At 55.7% G+C, this 24,262-nt stretch overlaps 1 protein-coding gene across 3 annotated transcripts in view; it reads left to right on the top strand.

Annotated features, from left to right (window-relative positions):
• Positions 1–24,262, top strand: part of Slc9a3 (solute carrier family 9 member A3) — a 38,016-nt gene that overhangs the window by 3,354 nt on the left and 10,400 nt on the right. For 2 of the 3 annotated variants that reach the window (XM_004625263.2, XM_023706465.1), the window contains exons 2-3: positions 20,906–21,208; positions 22,780–22,940. In XM_004625263.2, the coding sequence (XP_004625320.1) occupies positions 20,906–21,208; positions 22,780–22,940 (464 nt within the window). The remainder of the gene's footprint in view (positions 1–20,905; positions 21,209–22,779; positions 22,941–24,262) is intronic. The other variant, XM_023706469.1, reaches the window with a different exon arrangement.

The following is a 24,262-nucleotide window of genomic DNA, read 5'->3' as shown; positions in this document are numbered from 1 at the left end:
CAGCTGAGTGGTATCACTGTCCCCTGACTCCAAACATAATGGCTCCCTCCTTAGGGTCTCTCCATGTGTCGGGGAGGCTTCCAGGAGCTCAGCTGTGAACCCAGTCTTCTGCTTCTTGCCCATTGGTGCTTCCTTCTTATTCAGGTCAGGGAATGGGAGGCTCTCTGTGGCTTCCATCCCTTCTTACACATGGGGTGGGGTTGGTTCTCCATGGTGACCTTCCCAGGGTGCCTTGTGTCAGAGGTGTGACTTCTATCCCAGTTCCTGCCTGGAATAGGGATTTCTTCCAAGAATAGCCTCTGTTCAGCATTTGGCTCATGTTGCTTTGCCATGGGAGATGTATGGGCTGAAAACAAGGTAGAGGGGAGGCTTTCGTCTTGTGTGCCCTGGCCCTGGGGACAGGAATGCCTGCGGTGCTCCAGTCCCGTCCTGCATCTCTGCTGGGTACCAGCACCCTTGCCATGTAGCCCACACTCTGGGATCAGACTGTCCTCAAAGGGAAGTAGGAGAGGACCCAGGGTAAGTGTGGCCTAGGAAGGCAGGGTGAACCCAAGCTCCCAATGGGTCTCCCTTGCAGGAGAGTTTGAGTCACTGGGTCCTAGTGGACCCCAGGCCCAGGAGAAGTGAGGTGGTGGGTGTGGATCTGGGACCTGCACTTGAAGCCCAGAAGCCAAGGCTCTGCTGGCTCTGCATTTTTTTGGGGTGGTGGTGAGAAATCTCCTCTCAAAGCTGGACATGAGCACAGGCTGTGAAACCCTGTGGACTTTGGAGCTGAGGCATCTGAGAGATAGTGGCATGGGCAGTGTGTTCCCTCCCGACGTGGGCACCCACTGCAGCAGGGTTCCTGGGGCCTGGGCCTCACACTCTCTGTGGCTAGGGGCTGGCTCCATATCTAAGCTTGGAGCTTGGGGTACATTTATAGTGGGGCCCCACTGGTTGTGTGATCTCCCAGGGCACAGCAGGGCCCCAAATGGGGTCTCAGTGGTGGCCTGTGGAGCTGTACTGTCCCTTCTGTGGCATGGGCCCTGTCCTGGAGCTCAGTGGCTCCTGGGCCAACAGGTGCTGGGTCTCCCAGTGCTCATTCTCAGACCTTAGGTCCTGGCCACATTTCAGCACATGAGCCTCACCCATTCCAGTAGGAACTAGACTCCACCTCCTAGGTCCTGTATCGAGCCCCCTGCCTGTCCTATCCTCCTTCCCAGCATCCCTACCTGCACCCACCTGTGCGTGTGCTTGGTATCTCCACCCTGCAGCCCCAAGTTCTTCTGGGGGCCAGAGCCCAGTGCAAGTGTTGTCTGTCCTGTTTCCATTGGTGACTCCAGGCTTGCAGGCTCCAACAGAGCTGAGGGTAGATGGACACGCGTGGGAGGATGAGGGGGTGTGCAGAAATGTGCAGGCACATATGAGTGGGAGAAGGGGCGGTGTCATAGTTTGGGGTTTTGCAAAGGGAAACAATACAATACAGGACACATTTTATAAGATTATTTTATAATGAATCAGCCAAGGAATCATATACAAAGAGTGCAGGAAATATGTTCACATACTAAAGACCAAAGAATCCAGCTGAGGGCCTCGATCCTAACATTGTGCGTGAGTCTGGCTGAAAACCTAGAGCTCCTAACAGTGCCTCCCACAAGTCCAGCTGGAGGTCTAGAGCCCACAACAATTCTTATGCAAGCCCACTTCGTTGATCTGCATTGGGAAAGCCCAAAGGTCAGTGGTGGAAGCTAGAAAGTCTGTGCCAGTGGGATGCAGGATCCATGGTAGCAGGCTGAGGGATCTGCACTGGAGCCACAAAGTGATGTTCAAGGTAAGGACCAGAGCCACCCCCAGAAGTCCCACAGCCATCCTCAGCAGCAATGAGGTCCTGAGCTCCTCCAGCGATGAGGGAAGCTGCATTCCCATCAGGAAAGCCGATGTGACCAGCTTCTCCATGAGGCCGAGCTGTGCACCATCTTCCCCCTCCGGAGCCAGGAAGTGATGCTCAAGATGAGGACCAGAGCTCCCCCGAAGCAAAGCATAGCCGTTCTCAGCGACAACAAGGTCCCATGCTCCTCCTCCAGGGAGAACAGCCAAGTTCATCAGGAAAGCCAGCATGACAAGGTCCTCCAGAAGAATAGCCCACTAGAACCAGCAGCTCCCTTACAGCTTCTCCAGCTTCCCTAACAGCCTCACAACAGCTTCGCTGTTCTGCTTCTTGTGCTGCTGGCAACAATTCTCAGGTGGGCCTCCCATACCCAGCGCCATGCTGGTTCAGTTCAGCTGTGTGCAGCAAGTTGGCTTCTGGTTGGCAATCCACCACGGGAGGTGTGGAGCATATGGCCACGCTGGGTGAATCAATGCATAGGACACATGCTGCTGTCCCACGTTATAGGTCCACGAAGCACCTGGACACCCACAGCCACCTACAGATCTCACGTTTTCCAAATCCTGGGGTGCCTTTCAAACAATGGATCCTCAAACCAGGATTTTGGCCCCAACTTGGGGCATCATGAGTGTCAGGTCTGGGGGAGTAGCCACTGCCCACAGGAGCTCCCCTAGGGTGTCCAGATCCCCCACTTGAAACCTGATGCTGCTTTTCGTTCTGCCCCAGGCATGACATGGAACCCTCCAGTCTCATTCTCCAGCCTCAGAGCAGCAGGCGCCCTGTGCACTCCTGCTCAATGCTGTACCAGTCCCATGCAGGCCTCTTCAAGGGCGTGGAAGCACAGTGGTGACATTTGGGACTTGAATGACTGGATTTGCTCTATTGATGGGTCCCCGGGCCCCAGACTTGAATCTGCATCCAATAAATGTTTTGTGCCCACCATGTCAACCCTGCTAGGTAGCTTCAGGCAAACTGAAGTGAAATCACTGTGGGCACAACAGGTCTGTGATCCAAGACAGACATCAAGCTCAGTGAGCTGCTCAGAGAATAGAGGAGGGCGAGGCCCGCCAGCCCCACGGGAAGGGGAAGCACCTTTCTGGTCAAGATTAGCAGTGCAAAGGACCCAGTGGAAGAATTGAAGGGTTGGGGGGAAGCCCGAGTGGCCAGCAAGGTGACCAACCACCTGCACCCAGGGAAGGCCCTGAGGGCTTCTGGACTGAGAAAAGCTGGCCCAGGTGGCTCCCACATGGCTCCAGCCAATCTCTTGTGAGCAGGACTTCTGGGTGAGAACAGAGTTAAGGGGCACTGGTGTCATCATTGAGGACTGGGCCCATCCAGAAGTGTGACATTAGCACATTCCTTTGCTTTGTGTGGTTCTTCTGGTGAAAACGCTGTGCAGAGAAGACGGTGTGAGCTTGGAGTCCACTATGAGGCACAGGAAAAGGCCTGTGCTGAAGCTGGGATTGGGGCTCAGGGAAGTGACACAGAGAGGTAAGGGCTGCAGGCACAGGTCATCCCTGCTCCTTCGTGACCTGGCCAGGATGTCATGGAGAGTGCCTGGCTGGTTGCCAGCTATCTCAAAAGGCTCCTGGGTTGAGCTGAAAGCTGCTAAGCTAAGCTCAGCCATGATGGCCTTGCTGGGGACTTCCTGTACCTGCCCACATCCATCACTGAGGACAGCTTGCCCAGAGAGCACAAACTGGATTCAGGCAGAGTAGTCAGGGGAGCAGGGGGGCTCTCATCTGGCACAGAGGGGAAGACAACTTGGGGATCCAGAGAGGGATGTTGGGAACCTACAGGGCACATGCAGGGAACAGGGATCAGGCAACTGGACCTGAAGTGCTGGACTTTCTCCCAGGGTAGGGGAGCTATATCAGCTCCAGCAGCCCACAGAGAGGGGACTTGGTTGACACTCACCTAGCTCAGCTTCCTGGGGTGTACCCCAACCCAGTTGTGGGAGCCATCCTGGCCAGAGACAAAATCAGGGTCCTGATGATGCAGGGTTCAGGGTTCACCCTCCAGGGAGGTGGGGGCTGGGCTGTCTATTCATCCCATGAATCAGGAAAACTTCTGAATTCACCACCTGCAGAGCAGATGAGCAAAGTCCATGGGCTGAGTTCTCCCTGGGGAAGGGCTTCCTGTAGGCCCAATGGAGGTGTCGAAAGGCCTGTGCGAGGAGCCTTGGAAACAGCCAAGAATGGGCACCACCAACTGGGCAAGGCTACTCTGAGACTCGAGCTGCTGGGAGTTGTGCTGTCCCTACAGCTGCACCCTTGGGTGTAGCCACTCACTTCAACCCCCCGCAGCCTGCCACCCACACCTGTCACAGCGAAGACCATGATGGGGATGAGGCATGGTGGGGGGTAGGCTGGCTGGCTGGAGCAGCAGGGTTTATCTTGGTCACAGGACAGAGATAAAGAGGCAGGGTGGAAATCCGATGTGGAAGGAGCCTTGTGAGGTAGACGTCAGGAGCTGGCAGGCCTGAGAGAAAGAAGTGTGCTGGGTGCAAGCGCTGCAGGTGTGTGTCGCACACGACTGCCAGGGATGACTGGGGCGCACATGCTGCTGCTTGTGCAGGTATGTGATCGTGCAGCACACGGGTGCATTTGCATGTCTGGGGGGCAGGGTGCCTGTGCATTTCCAGATGTGATCGTGTGCACATATGCAATCTTGTGTGCGTGTGTGTGCCTGTGATGCATGTGTACACAAGTGTGCACTGTGTGTACACACTTGCCCTGCTCTTGAGTGGTGGCTCTGTGGTTTGGACCTGTGGGACTAAGCCCTCTGTCTGTGAGGTGGTAAGATGGATCTGGCCCTGTCCCATCCTACAGCAGCAGCTGCCCCTTGGGGACCTGTGGGCAAGGAGGGATGGGGGTGAGGTGTAAGGGATCTGTTGAATGGTCATGGCCACCCTCACACAATTGAGGGTGTGTTGGCCTGGTTGACCACGCTGGCAGGATTTCTGGCTATAAGTAGGAGAAGATGGGTTCCCCTTACCAGCTGTTGTCACAGACCCTCCACTATCCCTTGACCCTGAGGGATGGCAGATGCTCTGGCTAGCTCCAGAAGCCAAGCAGGAGGCCTAGGACTCAGTCATGCCCAGACCTTGGGTCCTCAGGCTCCTGGAGGCAGCTGGTATCTGCAGTGAGTGAAGACCCTGACTCTTGTGTTGGGACCTTCCTCCTCTGGGGTCCTGTGGTGACACCACCATGATCCCTTCAGGCTGGACCAGGTGCCTTGGGCAGGGACCACGGGGTTCATCTCTGGGCCTCCTTTTCCCTATAGCTTGGAGCTGGGAGACCTGAACTTGTGTGTCCCTTGGGCTGCTACACTCACTTAGAATGTCACTGGTGAGCCTGGGCCAGGACCAGAGCTGCAGACGTCATCTTCCTGGAGCATGCTGGCCCATGTCATGACATCTGACAGGCTGGGAGGCTGGGCAGAGTCCTGAGTCTATGGGGCAAGGTGAGGTTCCCCAGCACCTCTGGCTCCTCCTAGGCTGCCAGCCAGACTTGTATATCCCCAGGTGAGGTGTGGGAGTGGCTGGCAAGGGTCAAACTGAGGTCCTGGGGTCTGTAATGGTAGGGCTGACCCTGCACAGTGCAGCCACCAACTCCGCCTCCCAGGCTGGTGCTGCTGGGAGCCCTTTGCAGGACTGGTGCTCCACAAGGGAATCACTGGGTCCTGTAGGGTGGGTCTGGAGCTGTGCTCCACTCCTGCCTTCTCTGCGTCTGCCTTCAGTGAGAAATGTTCTGCAGGTGTCCTGGTCCAGCTTGTCTTCTTGGTCTCCACATGGGAAATCCCCTTGACACTGGCCAGGGTCCTCATCCCTGGGACTTTCTGGGTTTGATCTTGGTGTTTCAAGAGCTGAAGATTCATTTCAGTATGAGGAGGGCTGACAGGAAGTCATCCATCCTGGACAGGACCTAGTGCCTTCTCAAGGTAGAGACTGAGCCTGCAGCTATGGCCTACGTAGCCCGGGCTCCTGCCCAGGCTGAGCTAGCCCAGTCCAGGTGTGATGTCATCCACAGCTGGCCTCGAGGGCACGGCCTGTCACCAGACCAGGGACCACCCGGGTCACAAAGCTGTATGTGGTTGTTCACCCAGATCCACAGTAGGTGCCCACAGACCCCTGTGAGGCATCATACAAGGAAGACTTACCTGTGCATGCAGGACAGGCTCCTGCACCTTGGAGCACACCAGTGGTGGCTGTCATCTTTGTCCTTGTCCCAGGGAAGGGGAAGGGCTTCCTCCTCCAACCTGGCCCTGGCTGTGTGGATGACAATGCTTACACCACAAGTTGTGTAGAGGGGATGTGGCAGCCATGAGTGAGGAGTGCATGCCAAGGGTGCATGCCATGTGCACACGGTGTGAGAGCCCCATGGTGTGTGCATGCACCGATGTGCACTCTGATGTGCATGCACGCCCCGGGTGGTGTGGGGGGGGGCGCATCTCAGGGCAGGGAGTGCCATCGAGGGCATGCTGCAAGCACAGATCACTCTTGGCATCAAAGGTGGCTAAAGGCCAGGGATCATGGCAGGACCCACAGGCTGACAGGTGTGCTGCCCTGTGTACCTGGCAACTGACCTCTGGCACCATCCCCACCTGGCACTCCGCTCCTGTCCACTGTTGCCCCTGAGAGGCTGCACATTTCCCGTGAACCCGAGCCCTATAGGGGCTGTAGGCAGTGAGGTGGGTGTGGACAGAGTGATAGGTGTTCACTGTGCTGGACCAGGCAGTCCACGCTAAGCCTCTCCTTCCTGGCACCCTACTGAGGTGAGAGGACTCCAGAAGGCCCTGGCTGGAGCACTGCCGAGTGGGGCTCTGCTCTGCCCACAGCATGCAGGCATGGCGTACACGCTCTTGCTTGTGTCTGCTTCTTTGCTGGCCCTGGTGTGGCCTGGAAGGACAGCCCTGGGCCCAGCCCACATCCACTGGGCCTGCGTCAGGTTCCTAGCCCTCTGGCCCCCTGGCAGGGGCTGGCAGGCCTGAGTTCCTGCTCTTCTGGTTTGATCACGGGGACACCTTGGAGCACCCACATTGTTTCCTCCTGTTATTTTCCAGGGAAATGTGGGCCTTTCAATGCCTCTCCTTTTGCAAAATCTGAAGGCACAACCAGCAAGTGGAATTGCAGTCACCAGCTGGAGACAGCTGGCAATTCCACCCTCAGTTCACAAGTAGCGTCATCAGCCTGTGCCCCATCCCCCCAGGTCCTTTGCCACTATTGCTGCTCTGACCTGGTCCCTCATAGACCACCCAGGGGAGTACCCTCTGCCTCAGTTGTGCTGCCACTTAAAGCAATCACAGTGATAGAGCTGAGCTCAATGGTGAGAGCACGTGCTTAGGCCCGGGATGCAATCCCCAGCTCTGCAGAACCAAACCAAACAACAGGCTTAACTTTTCAGTAAAGGCTTTAGATGTACAGAATAACTAACCAGGTTGTTCAGGATTCCCTGTGGCCGTTGCTGTCCCTCTACTGTAAATGACTGGCATCAAAGTAAGCTCTGTCATGGTCACTAAGGACTGAGGTTCACCTAGACCCACGCCTGGCATGCAGGCTGTATGCTGGGCCAGATGCACGAGGCAGGCAGCTTCCGCCATTGTGCTCACGGCCGGGAGAGTCCACTGGGCCCCACCCGTGCGTTCCGACTTCCTCAAGCCTTGGCAGCCCCATGTCTTTCTCCTGTCCTCACAGTCTTGAATTTTGTCTTTTCCAGCAACATCATATGGCATTGGAAGCGCAATGTTCAGCCCTTCCATGTGGCTTCTTTTTCCCAAAAGTAGGGGGCTGCTTCTGCCCAGAGAGTGTGTTTCTTCCTGGTGCTGGGTGACACCCCAGCATCTGCAGGTGCCATGGTGGCTCCCCCACCTGCTCTTTTGCTCTGGCGATTACAAATGAAGTGTGAGGGCTGCATGTGCGTGGGTTCTCAGCTCCTCTGGGAAAAGCCGAGGAAAGCCATCCTGGGTTGGGGTGGGGAGCTTGCAACCAAAGAGCCTCCACTGTGGGCGCTGCTTGCACTAGGTGTGTGTTTGCCAGGGTGTGGTGTGGTGGTGTCCTGGGCTCTGGCTGCTCCGGGCAGACACATGGTGGCACTCACCGATGTTCTGACTGCTGGCCCTGGTGATACATGGCTGGAGTACCTTTCCATCTGCCCATTTTCCATTCATGAATCTTTGGTAGAAGGTCTGTTTTGACATTTGGACTATTTTTTAAATTGAGCTGTTGTTTGCTGGGTTTCAAGAGTTCCTTGTATGTTTGCCTATCTGATACGTGTTTTGCATGTATTTCCTTCCAGCCTGGGTTGCGTTTTTTACTCTCTTAATAGTGCCTTCTATCCAGGTGAGGTGTTGTATATAATCCTGGTACTCTGGAAAGCTGGGCCAGGAGGACTTGAGTTCAAGCCCAGACTGGGCAACTTAGTGACTGAGCAAGACCCTATTGCTTAACAGATTAATAAGTAGCTGCAGCTCAGTGTCCTGAGTCCAACTCATGGTACCACCCTCTTTCCCAAATAAAGAGATAGTACCTAGATAAAAGGTTTCAATTTTTAACAAATATATATGTTTTAATTTTTAAAATTTATTTATTTGATAGAGTCTCATTATGCAAATCAGACTTGTAGTAATCCTCCTGTCTCAGCCTCCCCAGTGCTGGAATTATAATGTGCAGCCACCAAGCCCAGTTTCAGTGGCCAGCTCAGCGTGGGGCCAGCATGGCATGGGATAGCAGGGATCAAATCCAGATCCTTGCGCTTGCCAGGCAGACACTTAAATCACTGAGCTATCTTCCCAGCCCCCAAAAAGTTTTCAATTTTAATGATGCCCAACTTACCAATTTTTTCCTTTACGAATCATGGTTTTGGTGTTGTACCTAAAAACTTGTCACTAAACCTAAGGTCCAGCCATCTAGAAGTTTATGGTGTGTGCTTTATATCTAGGTTTGTGGTCTGTCCTGAGTTAATTTCTAAGAAGCCATGTAAGGCGCGTGTCGAGCTTTACTTTTACACACGTAGATGTACCTGAGTTGTGCTGGCACCATTTGTTGAAAACCCTGTTCTGCTCCCAACTTCTTCCTCCTTTGGGTAGGGCAAGGCCCAGGATAGCCCGGGCCTATTTCTGAGCTCTGGGTGCCTGTTCTTCCCTGCACCTCGATGCCCTGATGCCCATAGCTGTGCAGTCAGACTCCACATCCTTGTGCCGCTCCCCAGCTTCATTTTCCTCCAGAGTTCAGAGTCGCCTAATGGGGACCCACATATTAGCTGCAGTCAATATCCACAAAGTGATTTGCTAGTTGGGATTGCGCTGGCTGCAATCAGATGGAGGAGGAGCCAGCAGTTTGATAATACTGTGAATTCTCCTTCATGCAGTGCTAACCCCTCCTCCATGCTGTGTTAGTTCTTCCATTTGTTGTCAAAATTTGCCAGTTTCCTCTCATTCTCTTGCTAGCATTGCATTAACTTAAGCCTTTGTCTGGCTGTACTGGGTGTGTAATTGTGTAGCACCCTTCAGATCCCACCTCAGGGGACACAGCTGGCAGGAGCCGAGCCCTGTGCCTGCCATAGCCCAGCTCTGGCCAGCACGTGCTGGATGTCTTAGGATGTCTTGGCCAGGAACTTACCTGTTTGTAGGGGAGCAGATGTTCCTTCATGGTGAGGTGCGGGGACTTTTGTCATGAGCTTGTAGGACTGGAAGTGGTGTTCTCAGGAGTGGGACCTCTAGCCAGCAAAGGCACAGCTGCCTGGACACAGGTCCTGGATGTGGGAGCTGTGGAGATCCCATAGGGCGCAGCGCGCAGAGGAAAGTGCATGCTGCCAAGCTCCACCTCACCCATTTCTGGCTTCCATCCTCCTCTACAGCTCTTTCTCCTGCCCTGGGCCTTGCTGAGCCCCCTAGGCCTGGCATTTGTGGGCTGCATCTGCCCCTCTGTGGGTAACCTCCTCAGCATGCCAGGAGAGCATCTCCAGCATCACCCATGTCCACTTTTCTTCTCCTTCACTGTCCTCAGAATGAGACCCAGTGCTGCTGGGTTCCTGGGGAAAGAGGCCCCTTCACCATCTGTGTCCTTCTCTCCGAGCGGCTGGTGGGCTGGGGTGGCGGCTTGGATGGCAGTCTGTGTGCCTGCTGGTGCCTCTGCCCGGTGTGTCCAGGACCTGCACCGGCTGCCAGCCCCCACATGGGCCAGTGTTTCCTGCTGAGAGTGGGCTTTGCCTTCCGGGGTGCACAACTTCCCTGCAGCTGACAGCTTGCAGCTCTTCTCCACCCCCTGACATGAATGATGGTGACTCTGCCCAGACCCCACAGGTGGCTGTGGCTGAGGCACCCCTATTCTTCAGGAGAGTTAAAGCCTCCTGCCTGTCTGCTGTCTTGTCCCACCCCGCTCCTGGCTGGCCTGTTCTGCTTCCTATGCTCTTCCTCTCCAGCTGTCTTGGGGTCTGTCTCTTTTTCTGTATCCCTTGGTACTAGGTAGTGAACCAGGGACCTTGCACTGAACTATATCCAAGTCCTTTTTTTTTTTTTTTTTTTTTTTTAATTTTGAGGCAGGATCCCACTAAGTTGACGCACAAGACTTGAATTTGCAATCCTCCTGCTGCAGCCTGCCAGAGTGCTGGGATTATGCTCCCAAGGCTCCCCTCCTCCAGTGGGTTCCCAGATGGACCCATGTGCTGTGTGTAGTGAGGCCCTGGTGGCTACTCTCAGTGGTGTGTGGAGACAGCTGGGAGGAAGGGATCGAGAGGCTTTGCTCTGGCCTCTGCTGTGCAGTGTCTGACCTGGAGGCCCCCAGCTGAGCCCCTAACTATGTAGTCTGGAACCTCTGCTCTTTTCTCTCAAGTTTCCTCAGCTATGCTTATTTCCTGTTTTTGTTTTCCTGCTTTCCTGCTGCCAGTGTGCTCTGTGTCACCACCTGAGCCCTCAGGGCCGGATCTTGGTGGGTCCTGTGCTGGGGCACCAAGCTCATGGGAGCCAGGCTGGACTGTGAGCCAGCTGTGATGCCCATGGGAGCCAGAGACCCCAGTGCCTTTTACCCTCCCTCCTGTTGGCCCTTGCCAGAGCCCCAAAGATAAAGACAACCAGTACCAGCCCCTTTTGTTTTCTTCTGGTTGGAGAACAAAGCCAGCCCACCTGGGCTCAGGGAGCCCAGAAAAGCAAGATTATCATCTTACACGGGGGACCAAGTCCAAGACATGAAACCACCTGCTCCCAAGTGGCCCAACAGGTCCCTGAGAGCCGGGATTCCCCAGCACTGGGACTGTGGACTTCGGGCCCCACAGAGAGGGGCTGCCTATGCCCTGCTGGCCCCAGGGGAGCCCCACAGCAAGGGGTGGCACCAAGGACTTTGAGGCCCTGGTCCATGACCTCGCTGCATCAGAAGCAAAGCTGCCATAAGGAGGCCTACGGGTGACAGGGCTGTGCCTACCAGGCCCTGTGAGGGCTCCCGGGCTCCGGTGGCCCATGAACGTCACACTACTGCTCTGTGCCCAGGACCAAGCTGGTGACAAAGTCCTGGCAATAGGGACAAACTGGGCGCTCCCTTGTGGTGGTAGCTACAGCCACAGTCTATCCGTCCCAAGTCCTCAGGAGCAGTAGCTTTGCTGGGCTTCTTCATGTGAAATTTCAAGGGTCAGCAAGATTGAAAATTCCTCCCTAGAGGGCCGGCAAGATAGCTCAGCAGAGTAAGTGCCTGCTTAGGCAAGTGCAGGGACCAGGGTTTGAACCCCAGCACCACATGTCATGCCAGCCCCGCACCCAGGGTACACTGAGCCAGCCACCGAGACCAGACATGGCAGTGCATGCCTGTAATCCCAGTGCTAGGAAAGTTGAAAACAGAAGGATCACTACAAGTCTAAGCTGCATAGTGAGACCCTGTACCAAATACAGAGAGAGAGAGAGAAAGAGAGAGAGAGAGAGAGAGAGAGAGATTCCTCCCTAGAGAATGCCTCCGTCAACCCTCCAGCTCTCTAAGCTGACACATCCCCCCATCCTCCTAGAGTGGATTTCACATGACCACTGTCATGGTGTCCAAGCTAGCCTGCTCCTTCATGACACCTGTTCTGTGGTGGGTTCTCTATGTTCCCGATACTCAGGGCTCTGTGGAGGGCACTGGCCACAGTTGCCCAGCCTCCTGCCCTTTCCATGCCGTGTCAGGGCTCTCCGTGCAGTGCCAGTGTCACAGCTGGGCCCCTACAGCCTCTGTGTCTATGCTGCCCTCCACACTGAGCTGCCTCTTAGATCTACCTGCCCTGGATTCCACCTTCTCTGCCACTGACCCTCAGAGAACCTCAGTTCAGCCTGCCTTCTGAGTTGATGGCCATGGGATGACCTTGGCAGGTGGAGCACTGGGAACACAGCGAGACCTGTGTATCTAAGGGAGGGGACCCTCCCTGAAGACACTGCTGTAGGTAGAGACACTGGGCTACACCACCTTGGCCACATCCATAGGTCTCACTTTTCTCTTGGCCACTGTTGATGCTGAGGGTAGGGGTCACGTGTCCACAGGGCCCACAAGGAAACACTGGACTCAGGGAGGCTCCTGAATTGCCAGTAGCTACTTTTCAAGGGCACAGGCCATGTCCTCTGCAGTGGGCCCTGCAGGGCCTGGGGCCCAGTTACACTACAGCCTTGGATGCTGCCAAACCTTGGATGCTGCTGGTCTCCCTTGTTCCAGAAGAGAAACTGAGATATGGGAAGAACAGATCAGACTTCCTGGGACAGTACCCATGTGCAAGCTGGGCAAGGTCAGGACTCAGCCTGTCCGGAGCCATAACTCTGAGTCCCCACCTTGCCCTGCCTTTGGCCAGAGTTGGAAATGTGTCTGCACATTCATGACAGGATGGATTCCTAGGAACAGAGCAGTGCTGGAAGCCTAGAAGGACATGAGCAGGACTTTGTCCCATTGGTGTGCAGCTGAGCAGGGACCCAAAGGGTTGTTGATAAACCCGGGGGAAACAGAAGTGCTAAGCCTCTGTGATGAGCTAGAACACCTTCCATAATTCCTGCCTCACACTCACTGAGATCACATGGAGACTGCAGAGGCGGTGGAGATGGGAGTCCTGAAAAGCAGGTCATCTGGTGGGACAGCACAGCCCAGGACAATCAGAGCCTCTAGTCCCCAAGACACAGCCCAGCAAGGGTAGCGGAAGGAGGTTTCCTGTGGGTCCTGCTCCTTTCCTGTCCTTGAGGGGGACAGCAGGATCGAAGGCTTTATCGGTAACTTGGACACAGTCCAGGACCTCCTCGTTTTTATCTCCAATGATTGGATCACAATGTACCTGTGGTACGACCTTTTTATTTACACTATGGGGCACATGCAGAATTTCCCAAATCTATAAATTGATGCCCTGACTAAACTAAGGCCATTTTTGACCATTGTTCCCTCAAAAAGCACACTGCCTTCTCTCATGCCTCTTTGTCTGGATGTCACCTACAGGTGCTAAGCCTTCTGATGCCTCACAGACTGTTCACAGCTTCATAATTTTCCATTTAAAATTTCTCTGTGCTTTAGATTGAATTACTCCCCCTTCTCTGTCTCCAGTTCCTGACCTCTTCTCCCATTTCGAGGCTCTAAGCCTAGCCATTGAGTTTTATTTCAGACACTGCATTCTTCAATTCTAGGACGTCTACTTGAGTCTTTTAACTCATGTATTAGGCTCTGAAGACAAGGCCCATAGACTGACCTTGTCTCTACAGCAGCGTCTCACTGGGCTGCTGTCTGGTCCTCAGGTGTGGGGTTTTGGGCACTGTGGTTGTGTGTGTGTGTCCTTGTGGACTACATTGTATAGCTCACACATCTACAGGAGGACTGCTTGATCCTTAGGAAAAATTTGCCAAGCCCCGGTCTATTCTGTGGCCAATACTGACCATTTAAATGTATGACAGTCATGTTTCCCTTTCCTTCACCAATGAGCACAGTTGCAGAAGCCATGCTGAAGTCCTTACCAGCTAGTTTGCATCTGGGTTGGCTGAGGTCTCTACCACCCACTGATGGGGCGGTCCGTTTCCTGTTTCTTCACGTGTCCTGCTACTGATAGCATCCAGGGCATGGAATGCACAGCTGGGACTCTGTACTTGGTTAAGATCCTCTGGAAAGGACTGCTCTAGGTGGTGGCAGCCGTCTTACCAGACAGCTGGCCAGAGTGCACAGCATCCCACAGCTGTCACCCTGTGCTGGTGGCAACTGTGATCTCTGCTCTGTTCCTCCTGCTTCTGTTGAGAGCTACTGACCTGCCCTGCTCCTCTGCAAGCCAACAGGGAATTACAGGGAGTGGCTGGGGGTGTGTTGGCACTAGGAGCTCAGCACTGCCCATTCTGGCTCTTTCCTTCTAGAGATCCACCCTCATTCAAGAGGTCACTGAGACAATGCAAGCAGCAGGACCTACACTTGGGAAAAGGCAGTGGAGGAGTGGGTGTCTCTGGGCTTCCTCTTCTCAGGGCTGGATTTCTCCTCTGTGCTTGATCCTTCTTGTCTGTGTTTATACATTTTCAGAGTTCATTTTCCTGCTCTGGGTGAAGCGTGTTAATAGGAGCTCCTCCCCAGCTCTTCTGTGAATGAGATGATAAAATCTGTGCCTCATTTTCATTTAGCCCCAGCCATCATTTGGTCATAGAAAGCAAACCCAGAGCCCTGCCATGCCTGTCGAGTGATGGCCATCAGTGGTTGAGTGGCTGTCAGGGCTGCACCAAGGACAAGTAGATGTGGAGACACAACTGTCCTGCTGTCCATGGCATCTGGGGTCCCCACAACCACAAGCCCCCATGTGTCAGTTCTCCTGAGGACCTGAATACCTGTGTTGCTGTGAATGCACGTGGTTACCTTGGGGTGGCTCCTTGCACATGCTGTTTCCTGCACTGGGCCCACACACTGGTGGTTCTTCCTGACTTAGTTGTGCCCAGGCCTCACGCTGTGCCTGGAGCCAACCCCAGGACTATAGGCTCTACTTTGCCACTTTTCCCTATGCCAGTAGGGTTCAGATTTGGAAGCTCCCATGAGACCAGGTGGCTGCCTGACCCCCAGCTGCCAGGGTGGAGCCTCTGTCCCATGAAACTGCTTGCTCAATGGCACTTCTGTGGATGCCAGAAGTCACAGAGAAGTGGGGTGTTGGGGCTGCATTCAGCCTGTGTGAACAGAGGAGCTGAGCTAGATGAGGGTGTGAATTAATCCAAGCAGTTATTCCATGGTTTCAGAGGGAGGAGGCTTTGAAGGCACAGGAGGATACACAGTGTCTGTGCAAGCCGGGGACCAGGGACCAGGGTGAAGACATCCCCCCCCACCCCTGCCAAGCCCTGTGTGTCCCTGCAAAGCCTTCGTGGTTTCTCCTCCAGTTTAAATGTGGGCGAGTTCTGCTGGGTGTTGTGACTACCCAAGAGCATCTTTCAGATGTGGGTTGGAGGGCCAGAAGCCTCTGCCTCACTGCTTGGCAGGGGTGAGCCCAGTCTGCCCAGGCCAGGACACAAGCAGGGCTGGGGAAGTTCAGCCCGTCTGCAAGGGCTAGGGTGGACACCACTGCACTTCCTGCCCCTGCTGCCATGGACACCCTCACTGCAACCCTCGCGCAAGCGGAGCCTGCACAGCCAGGGCCTGTGTGTGGGCCCACTGTGTGGAGGCCAGAGGGACAGGTCTACACTGTGGGCTGGCTCCAGCCGATGAGCCAGGGAAGCTACAGTCCAGTGTGTGCCCTGTGCATCTTGGTAGGAATGTATGTATATGGCATGTCTGTGTATGTCCACATGTGTCACTGCATGTGTTCCTGTATCTGTGTCCTGTGTGTATGTGTGTGTGCATGAACATGTCCACATGTCTTCTTGCATCTGGGTCCATGTGTGTGCCTGGCCAATGTCTGCACTGACCTGCTTTGTGCCCCTGCCCCCTGCCTGCCCCCTTCAGGTCCACTTGGCTCATTAGACAGAGTCTGATTCTCCAAGGCTTGTGCGTGTTAAAGTAAAACCAGGGGATTTACTGTGCCCTGCATTTGCGTGGACTCAGCTAAATTAGCTGTCACCTTGAGAGATCCTTGGCAGCGGGTGACCGGGCTGGGGGCAGTGAAGCTCGGCGGGCTCCCTGGCTGGCCAGGCTCCTTCAGCCAGAGGGTTTGTAATTAGAGCTAAAGCACCCTGCCCTGTTGTCACCATCTGGCGACTGCGCCACTCTGTGCTTAATTACCTGTGACTCTCGAAACCCCCTAGCCACTTACTCCTGGGCTTCTTGGGTGTCTGTCCTCCTGTCCCACTGTCCCTCACTGCTCCTGACCTCATCATCCCTGGTCCCTCGATGATTCCTCTGTCCTCTGAGAGGCCCTCCCCGCCATGGCCACCATCACTGGTTTCTTCCAGGTCGCACTTAGCAGCTGGCTCTAGCCTGTCTGTGTCTGAGCAGGCCCTCACACACCCTCTGTGGGATGCCCAGCTGCTGTCACTGCATCCAGCATCTGAGACAACCACTCAACAGGAGGGAAGGTTAGCCTGGGTCTGTGGGTCTGGAGCTTCCAGCCCTGGTGACTGGCTCTGCCACTCGGGACTGTTGTGGCACCGCATGCTGCAAGTGTGGTGGAGCAAGCAGGTTCTCTCATGGCAAGGGGTGAAAAGAAAATGGTAAGAGACAGGGTCTCCTCAAGGCCCTGCCTCCTCAGGGCATACCCTCATGGGCACCACCCAGAGACCTCACCTTTGTCCACAGCCTTGGGGAGCCTTCCAGGCCCAGACCCCAGTATCTGCCCCAGCCTATGAGGTTGCATTTTCCCCAGTGACCTCAGTGACTGAGAAGCAAAGCATGGACAGACCTGGAGGCTGGGCCCTGGAGGCTGTGGGCTGAGGCAGCAGCTCCTCCCTGAGGTGCTCACACTGCACTGGCATTTTGGGATCTCAAGGCTGGACCTAGCAATGTGAGAGGGTACTATGGGCATATAGGGATGATTGCAGGCACCCCTGCAGCCCTCTCACTCTCTGAAGACCTACATGATTGGGAATAGCAGTGACTGGTTCTCGGTGTGGGAAGGATGTTGTCCATCTGGGGCCGATGTGCCCAGCGACCTTTTTCCTCTGACCCATGACTCCAAATGCCAGACTGCAGCAGGTCAGAACCAGCCCCATGCTTGTGGTTGTCCTGACTGTCAGGCCTTGCAGCCAGCTGCAGGTATTCATTGCAGGCCACCTGGGAAGAATGGACTCTGACTCCTGAAACGCCACCATGTCCCCAACAGCTGAGCCACTGGCAGACAGCCACTTAACACCACTGAGTCTTCCATTTAAGTATCTAATTACAATGCTAACTATGCACAGGGCCAGACCACTGCCCAGGCTGGGGGTGCCCCAGGTACACCAGCACCAGGACCTGCCCTGCCTCAGGAGCAGACAGGAAAGCTCACACCTTGCTTGGCTGAGGCTTGGAGGAAAGGTTGAGCTGACCAGACTCCAGAGGGAAGATGCTGTGTGATCCAGAGCTCCAGGACATCCTGGGAAGGGGAAGAAAGCAAAGCCTCAGCTGAAAGGGCCATGACTGTGGTGTGGAGCTCTGTGATTACAACCAGGCTGTCCTGGCGTGAGTAGCAACTATTAGCACCCAGATAGAAACAAAGAAGCAGCACCACTGTGGAAGAGGCGGAGCCTGCCTGGTGGAGCCTTTCCTGCACCCAGACACAGTGTCCCCCAGACCCAAGCCACAGGACCTGGTAGCCACCTGGCCCAGTTTTGGAGGCAGTGTCAGGCTCATTTTTGCAGCATGAGACAGGACCTGTAGTTGAGGACAGAGTTGGGGTTTGTGGCTCCAGAGCAGAGGCTGAGGTCAGAGGGTGGTGGGACTTGGTGCTCAGGAGAGCCTGACCCTGGTCAGAGGAAGAGAGAAGACATATGCAGGCCTGAGAGATCGAAGCACCAAGGTCTCCCACCGTCCTGCCACCCCCAGGCGTGGGGTAGCCCGACAGGCATCACATTTGGTAGGGCAAAGGTCTCAGCCCAGGAAGAGCCATGTGTCAGTGAAGATGAAGGAGCCAACAAAATCTACCAACAAACAGCTCTCAGGACAGGAAGCACATGCCCTCCATGCACAGGAAGATGGCCGGACCTTGCTGGGTGCAGGAGGCCTGTCCCTGTCCCCTGAAGCTGCTGGTGGGAGAAGGGCTGCAAGCACTCCATACTCCGTCTACACCACATGTGGGCACCTGCTCTTCTTGGGGGGTCAAAAGAGCCAATTCTGTTTTCTGTGGGTTTTCAGGACCTACTGAAGTGTGTTTGGCGTGGAGCCAGCCTACCTTTCATCCACCTGAGCCCCTGACGAATGACAGCTTACAGGCATCAGCTGCCGCACGGAACATGAGGAGGACCAACGCATAACATTGTGTGTCCCTGGAGCTCCCAAAGGGCCGTGTTGTGCTGCTGCTCTGAGATGAGCCTGGCTCCACAGCCTCCCTGAACTTCATGAAGGTGCGATCTCCGCAAATGCCCCGCAATCTGGGACCCAGGTCCTGTGCAGGTGCCCACACGGCCTCCTCCCAGCAAGGCTGAAGCTGAGCGCAGAGGTCTCTGGTTCTTCTGCTGTCTAACCTGTGGCAGCATCCAGAGCAGGCCTCCCAGAGCAAGGGACCCTGAACAGGGATCAGGGCAGGAACTCAGCTGTCACAGATGTAAGTGATCCCTGCCAGCTCAGGCATGAAGAAAGACAGACGCAGGATCGTGGAGAAGATCCGGGCAGGGTCTCCACAGCCTCTAGCTGGTGCTGCACTTGGGCTCTGGTGTTCACACATCCTCTGTCAAGGAGAGAGGAGCCATCCTCGGGGCATCTGGGAGCTTCTGAAGGACTGCTGGCTTAGGACAGGCCTCGGCCTTTCTGAGCACCCTGTGCACACTGAGCCCAGGGTCGCGGCTTAGGAGCACAGCACCACCTGGCCATCTCTAGGTTGGATAAGGAATCAGGAGGCTCAGAGCAGGGCTGTGTGCCCCGGCCTCCTCCAGCCATGCTGCCCTGAACACGGCTCCAGGCCGCAGAGTCCTGAATGCAAACTCCCGGGCTGGGTGCTGCCTGGGCCTGTGAGTGCTCGGCTGCCTCTCTAGGGAGCGGCATTGGGGGCCCAGGACAGGGCGTCCTCTCCTACAAGGTGGCCCCTCTCCCTGCCAGCCATGGGCAGGACCCTGAGGATTCCAGGGAACTGGCCCTCCGTGTTCCTGCAAGCTCTGTCATTCCAGGTGGTCACAGTCTGTGACACATTCTTCTCGTGTGCCCAGCGTGTTTGGCAGCTGTCATCCTCATGACCCTGGCTCCTATTGTTTGAACTGGGAGGGGAACTGAGTGTCCGTCACTGCATGGAGGGTGACCAGTGTAGGGTGCTGCTGGAGGCTGAGGGACCTGTCTGCCTCTGCTGCCAGAGTTTCCAAATCTGGAATGGGGACCACGGGCCAGTGACCAAGAGTGTGTCAGTCTGAGCCTCACCCTGGTGACAGGGCCGAAGGCTGCGGCGGTGCAGGCAGACTTCCAGTGCCGTGCTTCTTCTCCAGGTTCAGGGAGGGCAGTCTAAGCATGTGACATGGGGCTGCATACAGCCAACAGCTTCCAGGGTGCCTTCCCTGGTGCAGGGTCATCCAGTCCAGGCAGCCAACCCCAGGTACACCTGGAGAAACAGGATTGGGAGCCCGGTCCAGGCCACCTGGTGAGGGCGGGTGGGTCATGGTGATACAGGAGCAAAATATTAACTCCCAATCTACCTGCTGGACATCAGATATGCTGAGCTCATGTCCCCCCAAGTCATAAAATGGATTCTAATTAACAATGGAGGTTAAGAGTAGGGAAAATGTATCAGAGAGAGAGAGAGAGAGAGAGAGAGAGAGAGAGAGAGAGAACTTGAAAGTGGGTTTCTGTGGACCTCACTTTCCAGAGCAAGTAAGATTTATAGGCCAAAATCATGAGGTGGGTAAATATTGGCCAAAACTATGACCAACCAATAAGATTCCAGCATAGCCATTTAGGTAATGTAGTGCACACGGGGAGAACAAGGACCTCTTTAGGAAGGGATGGATCAGGGGGTCCTGGTCACCCACAAGGGGGCTGATGCTTATCTAGACTTTATTGGACCAGGTGAGTATAATCTGTAATTTATTGCTTATCCCTTGGGCAGGCATGTAGGCCTGGTCATTCCATCTTTATTTGAGGCCTGGCCTTTGATGGCTGCGCCTCTGGCCGCCTTGTGCTGTGTTCTCACCCTCTGCACTGGCTCCCTCTGGGGCGCGCCCTTTCTGACCGCCTGGAATGTTGCTGCCTAACGTAGCTGTCTGTAATACTGGGTCTCACCCCATGATCCACTGCCTCCCCCATCCCCCTTCTCCTCCCCAGACGGGGTCACTCTGCTCTTCCTGCTGCTCTCGGCCCAGCTGGGGTCTTGGCGTTTCAGAACAACCTTCCTCTGAGGTGCAGTGACGTCATGTCAATAATGAGACTACTCTGCTGAGAGACACTACACCACACATTGCTTAAGCTAGGGGAGTCACCCTCAAGCGTCACCCTCCAGCTGCTTTGAAATCCAGCTTAAGGCAGAAATCCTGGTCTCTTGCTTCCCATGTCGAAATGGAGCAGAAGGGCGTGGCCCATGCGGAGCAGGCTGTGGGCAGGGCCCCTTGAAGCCCCTGCAAGGGGACAGCGGTGCCTGTGAGATCTGGAGACCCTTCCTCAGGGCCTCTAACTGGGGAGAGGACCGCACCCCCAGGAAGGGGCCACGGCCCAGGTGCAGAGGAGGCTAGCTGGTGCAGGAAGGAAGCCAGGGCGAGCTGGACCCCCTGGGGCTGTGGTGTGGCTGCACCCTCTGCACAGGCGGAAGATGCTGGCCTGTGGGGTCCTGTCGCTAGAGCCAGCTTTGGACAGGCATCATCACTGCCAAGCCCTCTGGAGTGACTGGGTGGGGGGCAGGGAGTGCCGTGCAGGTGCCTCAGGGGCCTGGAATGAGGACCTGGGCCTGCTTCCATGGTGTGGCCCTGGGAGGGACCTGGTCTCCGCCCAACCCCTTTCCTCCCTGTGGGTCCCCCCTTGCTCCCTCCCACATCCTGACCTTGCTCCCCTGCCCGCAGTGTTCCACCTGTCCCACAAGGTCACCAGCGTCGTGCCTGAGAGTGCTCTGCTCATCGCGCTGGGCCTGGTGCTGGGGGGCATCGTCTGGGCAGCCGACCACATTGCCTCCTTCACAATGACACCCACGCTCTTCTTCTTCTACCTGCTGCCCCCCATCGTGCTGGATGCTGGCTACTTCATGCCCAACCGGCTCTTCTTTGGGAACCTGGGCACCATCCTGCTATATGCGGTCATCGGCACCGTGTGGAACGCAGCCACCACAGGCCTGTCACTTTATGGCGTCTTCTGCAGCGGCCTGATGGGTGAGTTCCCATGGGGTAGGCCAGGGTGCCAGGCAAGTGTGGAGGCCGAGGTGGGGTGCACAAGTCCCAGTACTCCTGAATCCCCCACTGTGTGTTGAGGTGTGGTCAGTGGGGGAAACAGCCTTGAGCGGGAGGAGACTGTGGACAGGGAAAGCTGTGATTCTGAGCACATCTACCCCTCAGGACTTATCCTCTCACAGAGTACTCCCTGAAGTGCCCCCATCATCCAGCATCTCTCAGACAGAGACTACCAGGGAGTATGGCTGGTGGGTGCTTGATGGATGGGGTCTCCCACCACAGTCCGTGCTGTACGTGGTCAGGGCACCCACAATGACGGTGCCTCAGGCTGGCTCAGCGACTCCTGGACTGATCCTAACAGCCCATGAAGGTCATGCTTCCAACACTGCTAGGTGTTAGCTGGGGCATCCCAGGCTCAGCTATAAGCAAAGAAGAAGCCTGAGGGGCTGGCCAATACATCTGTGTCCCTGATGCTGACCCTTTCCTGGGAAAGCACACATGTGGGGCTTCTCGCCCTACCTGGAAGATCCCAAGCATTGCTTTCACAAAGCCAGCGTCCTTATACTAAAAGGCACAGCTGAGCAGTGGCAAACATCTCTGTTCTTAAGCTCTATGAGCCTATTCTGCCACGCTGTCCTGCAGGACAAGTGTCATTGTCGTGCTGGTCACATAGGAGAGGCAGGGCCACTTCCCATGGTATACACAGACATGGGTGGTCTGCTCAGCCCTTGGAACACAGCTGGCCAAGGCTGGGCATTGGTTGACCTTTCTGGGAGGTGATGGAATGGGGTGGGCAGTAACCAGTCTCTTCAGATGGTGGTCAAATTTGGGAGTAACTACTGTATCTGCCTGGACCCACTGGGGAAGGGGCAGCCTGCGCAGTGCAGAGGGCTCTGCAGCCTCCTGGCCTGTAGTAGAGAGGAGAGCACAGAGCCTAGCCTGCTTCCCACTGGGTGCTCTTGGGAGGGCCGAGCAGGTGAATAGCTCATTCCCATGGGGGCTCACAGTGCTCCAGCAAGGAGCAGCTGATTCACGGGATGCACTGCAGGGTCCAGCAGAGTCCTAGAGCAACAGGCTGCCTGTGGTGTGGGCATCTCACTTGGCCTTCAATCAGTTTGTATCTAGAAGCCAGCAGGTCTATGTGGCAACAAGCAACCATGGGGCACTATGACTCTAGTTGGTCGCTTCTGGGTTTTAGGATGGAAAGGTATCTTGGAGTCCCCTGTCCTCCCCTGAGGACCCTCTCTGCAGAGCACTAATCTCCCAGCCAGCCTTGCATCTTGGCCCCAGGGGAAGGTGGTTCTGACCAAGCCCAGGAGGGAGTGAAGCCCTTGTGAGAACCCAGCCACCTTGACTTCCTGCGGATATCTGACCATGGGCTCCCTCTGGTTATCCCTGAGGGTCCCTAGCCATAGCCAGAGGCACCATGGGTGTCCCTTCACCTCTCCCTGGGGCCAGTGGCAGAGGCCAAGGACCCTGTGCCCTGGCTGCCTGGCTTTCATCCTGGTCAGGGACCATGTTTCATTCTTGTCCATGGCCGGCTTATCCTGCAGGCGACCTGCAGACCGGGCTCCTGGACTTCCTGCTCTTTGGCAGCCTCATCGCTGCTGTGGACCCAGTGGCTGTCCTGGCTGTGTTTGAGGAAGTCCACGTCAATGAGGTCCTGTTTATCATCGTCTTTGGGGAGTCATTGCTGAATGATGCTGTGACTGTGGTGAGCAACAGCAGGCCCTTGAGGCCCAGACAGAGTGTTTTTACTAAGGTTACAGGGAGGCCAGAGACCTGGGGCCCAGTGAGTATTGCTTACATCCCTGAGATCAGTAAGCAAGACCAAGGGATCTGCCATGCACAGGCAGCCCCTTGTTTGGCTGTGCAGTGGTCCCGGATGCGCCCTCTGGGCAGGTGCTTCGCCATCACTCTCACTAGTAGCACCCAGTGTGTGGTGCGTAGGTGGCCTGGCCTGTGCTCCCTCCGAACTCAGAGCTCTGATGCTTCCATCCTTCCTTTTGCTTCACTCTCACCACTGTGGACCGTCCCAGGTCAGGCTGCATGGCTGCTATCCCACAGTCAGTTTCACAGTAAGGACTATAAGTGGCGGATCGCAACTGGTTCCACCTCGTCCTGACTTCCTGAAAGCAGACAAACAACAAGGTTTCCTAGGGACAACATCGTCCTATGGGCTGCCAGGGCTTAAACCAGAGGCCCATTTCCCACTGTCCTGGAGGATGAAGCTTGAGGTCAGGGTTCAGGGCTGGCTCCTCCGTGTGGACATCGCTTCGACCCCGTGTTCTCACAAAGAAGGAAGATCTAACATATCTGTTCCCTGACCTCCTCTCCTCAAGAGCACCAGTCGGGTTAGGCTAGGCCCACCAGGTGACCCTTTCTACCTCAGTCATCTCTACAGAGGCCCCATCACACACACACACACACACACACACACACACACACACACACACACACATTTTGAGATCATGGGGTCAGGACTGAAGAAAGGAATTTAGTGAGCACATTCAACCCTCAAAGGAGTCAAGGAAGCCAAAGCTGCCATTTCTGTGGCTGTCTCCCCAGGGGCTGGCTCCACAGGCAGTGGGGGGCAAGTGCTCTGGGCCACAAGCTGTAGGTGAGGAGCACCTGCTACCTTTCAGTGTGTGTGGGGGGGTGTTTCACACCTGTCCCCAGGTTGTCCTCATGAGAGGAGAGAGGGGATGACTAGCGGTGTGGGGGGTACTTTGCAGACAGTGGACACAGGCCCTGAGGACATAGGTTTGCTCATAGTGACCACCAGCCCCTTGACCACTGACTTCCTGCATCCCCTCAGGTCAGGTCAGGACAGGACAGGACAGAGCTCTCAGTGCCTTCACCAGAGCTTGCATGGCCCTTAGGGTGGCTGGGAGCCCACTGAGACCTCAGGACTCAGCCAGCAGCGCCTACCTTCGCTTGGCCGTGTCCAGCACATTCTCTCACCATTTATCCCGCTCATCTTCTGCTGTCTTCCCACTGGCAGCCTTCCTTCTAAGGTTGGCACCACTGCAGCTC

Source organism: Octodon degus, unplaced genomic scaffold, assembly GCF_000260255.1.
Source record: "Octodon degus isolate 3935 unplaced genomic scaffold, OctDeg1.0 scaffold00008, whole genome shotgun sequence".
Taxonomy (NCBI): domain Eukaryota; kingdom Metazoa; phylum Chordata; class Mammalia; order Rodentia; family Octodontidae; genus Octodon; species Octodon degus.
This window is presented reverse-complemented; position numbering and strand designations above follow the sequence as displayed.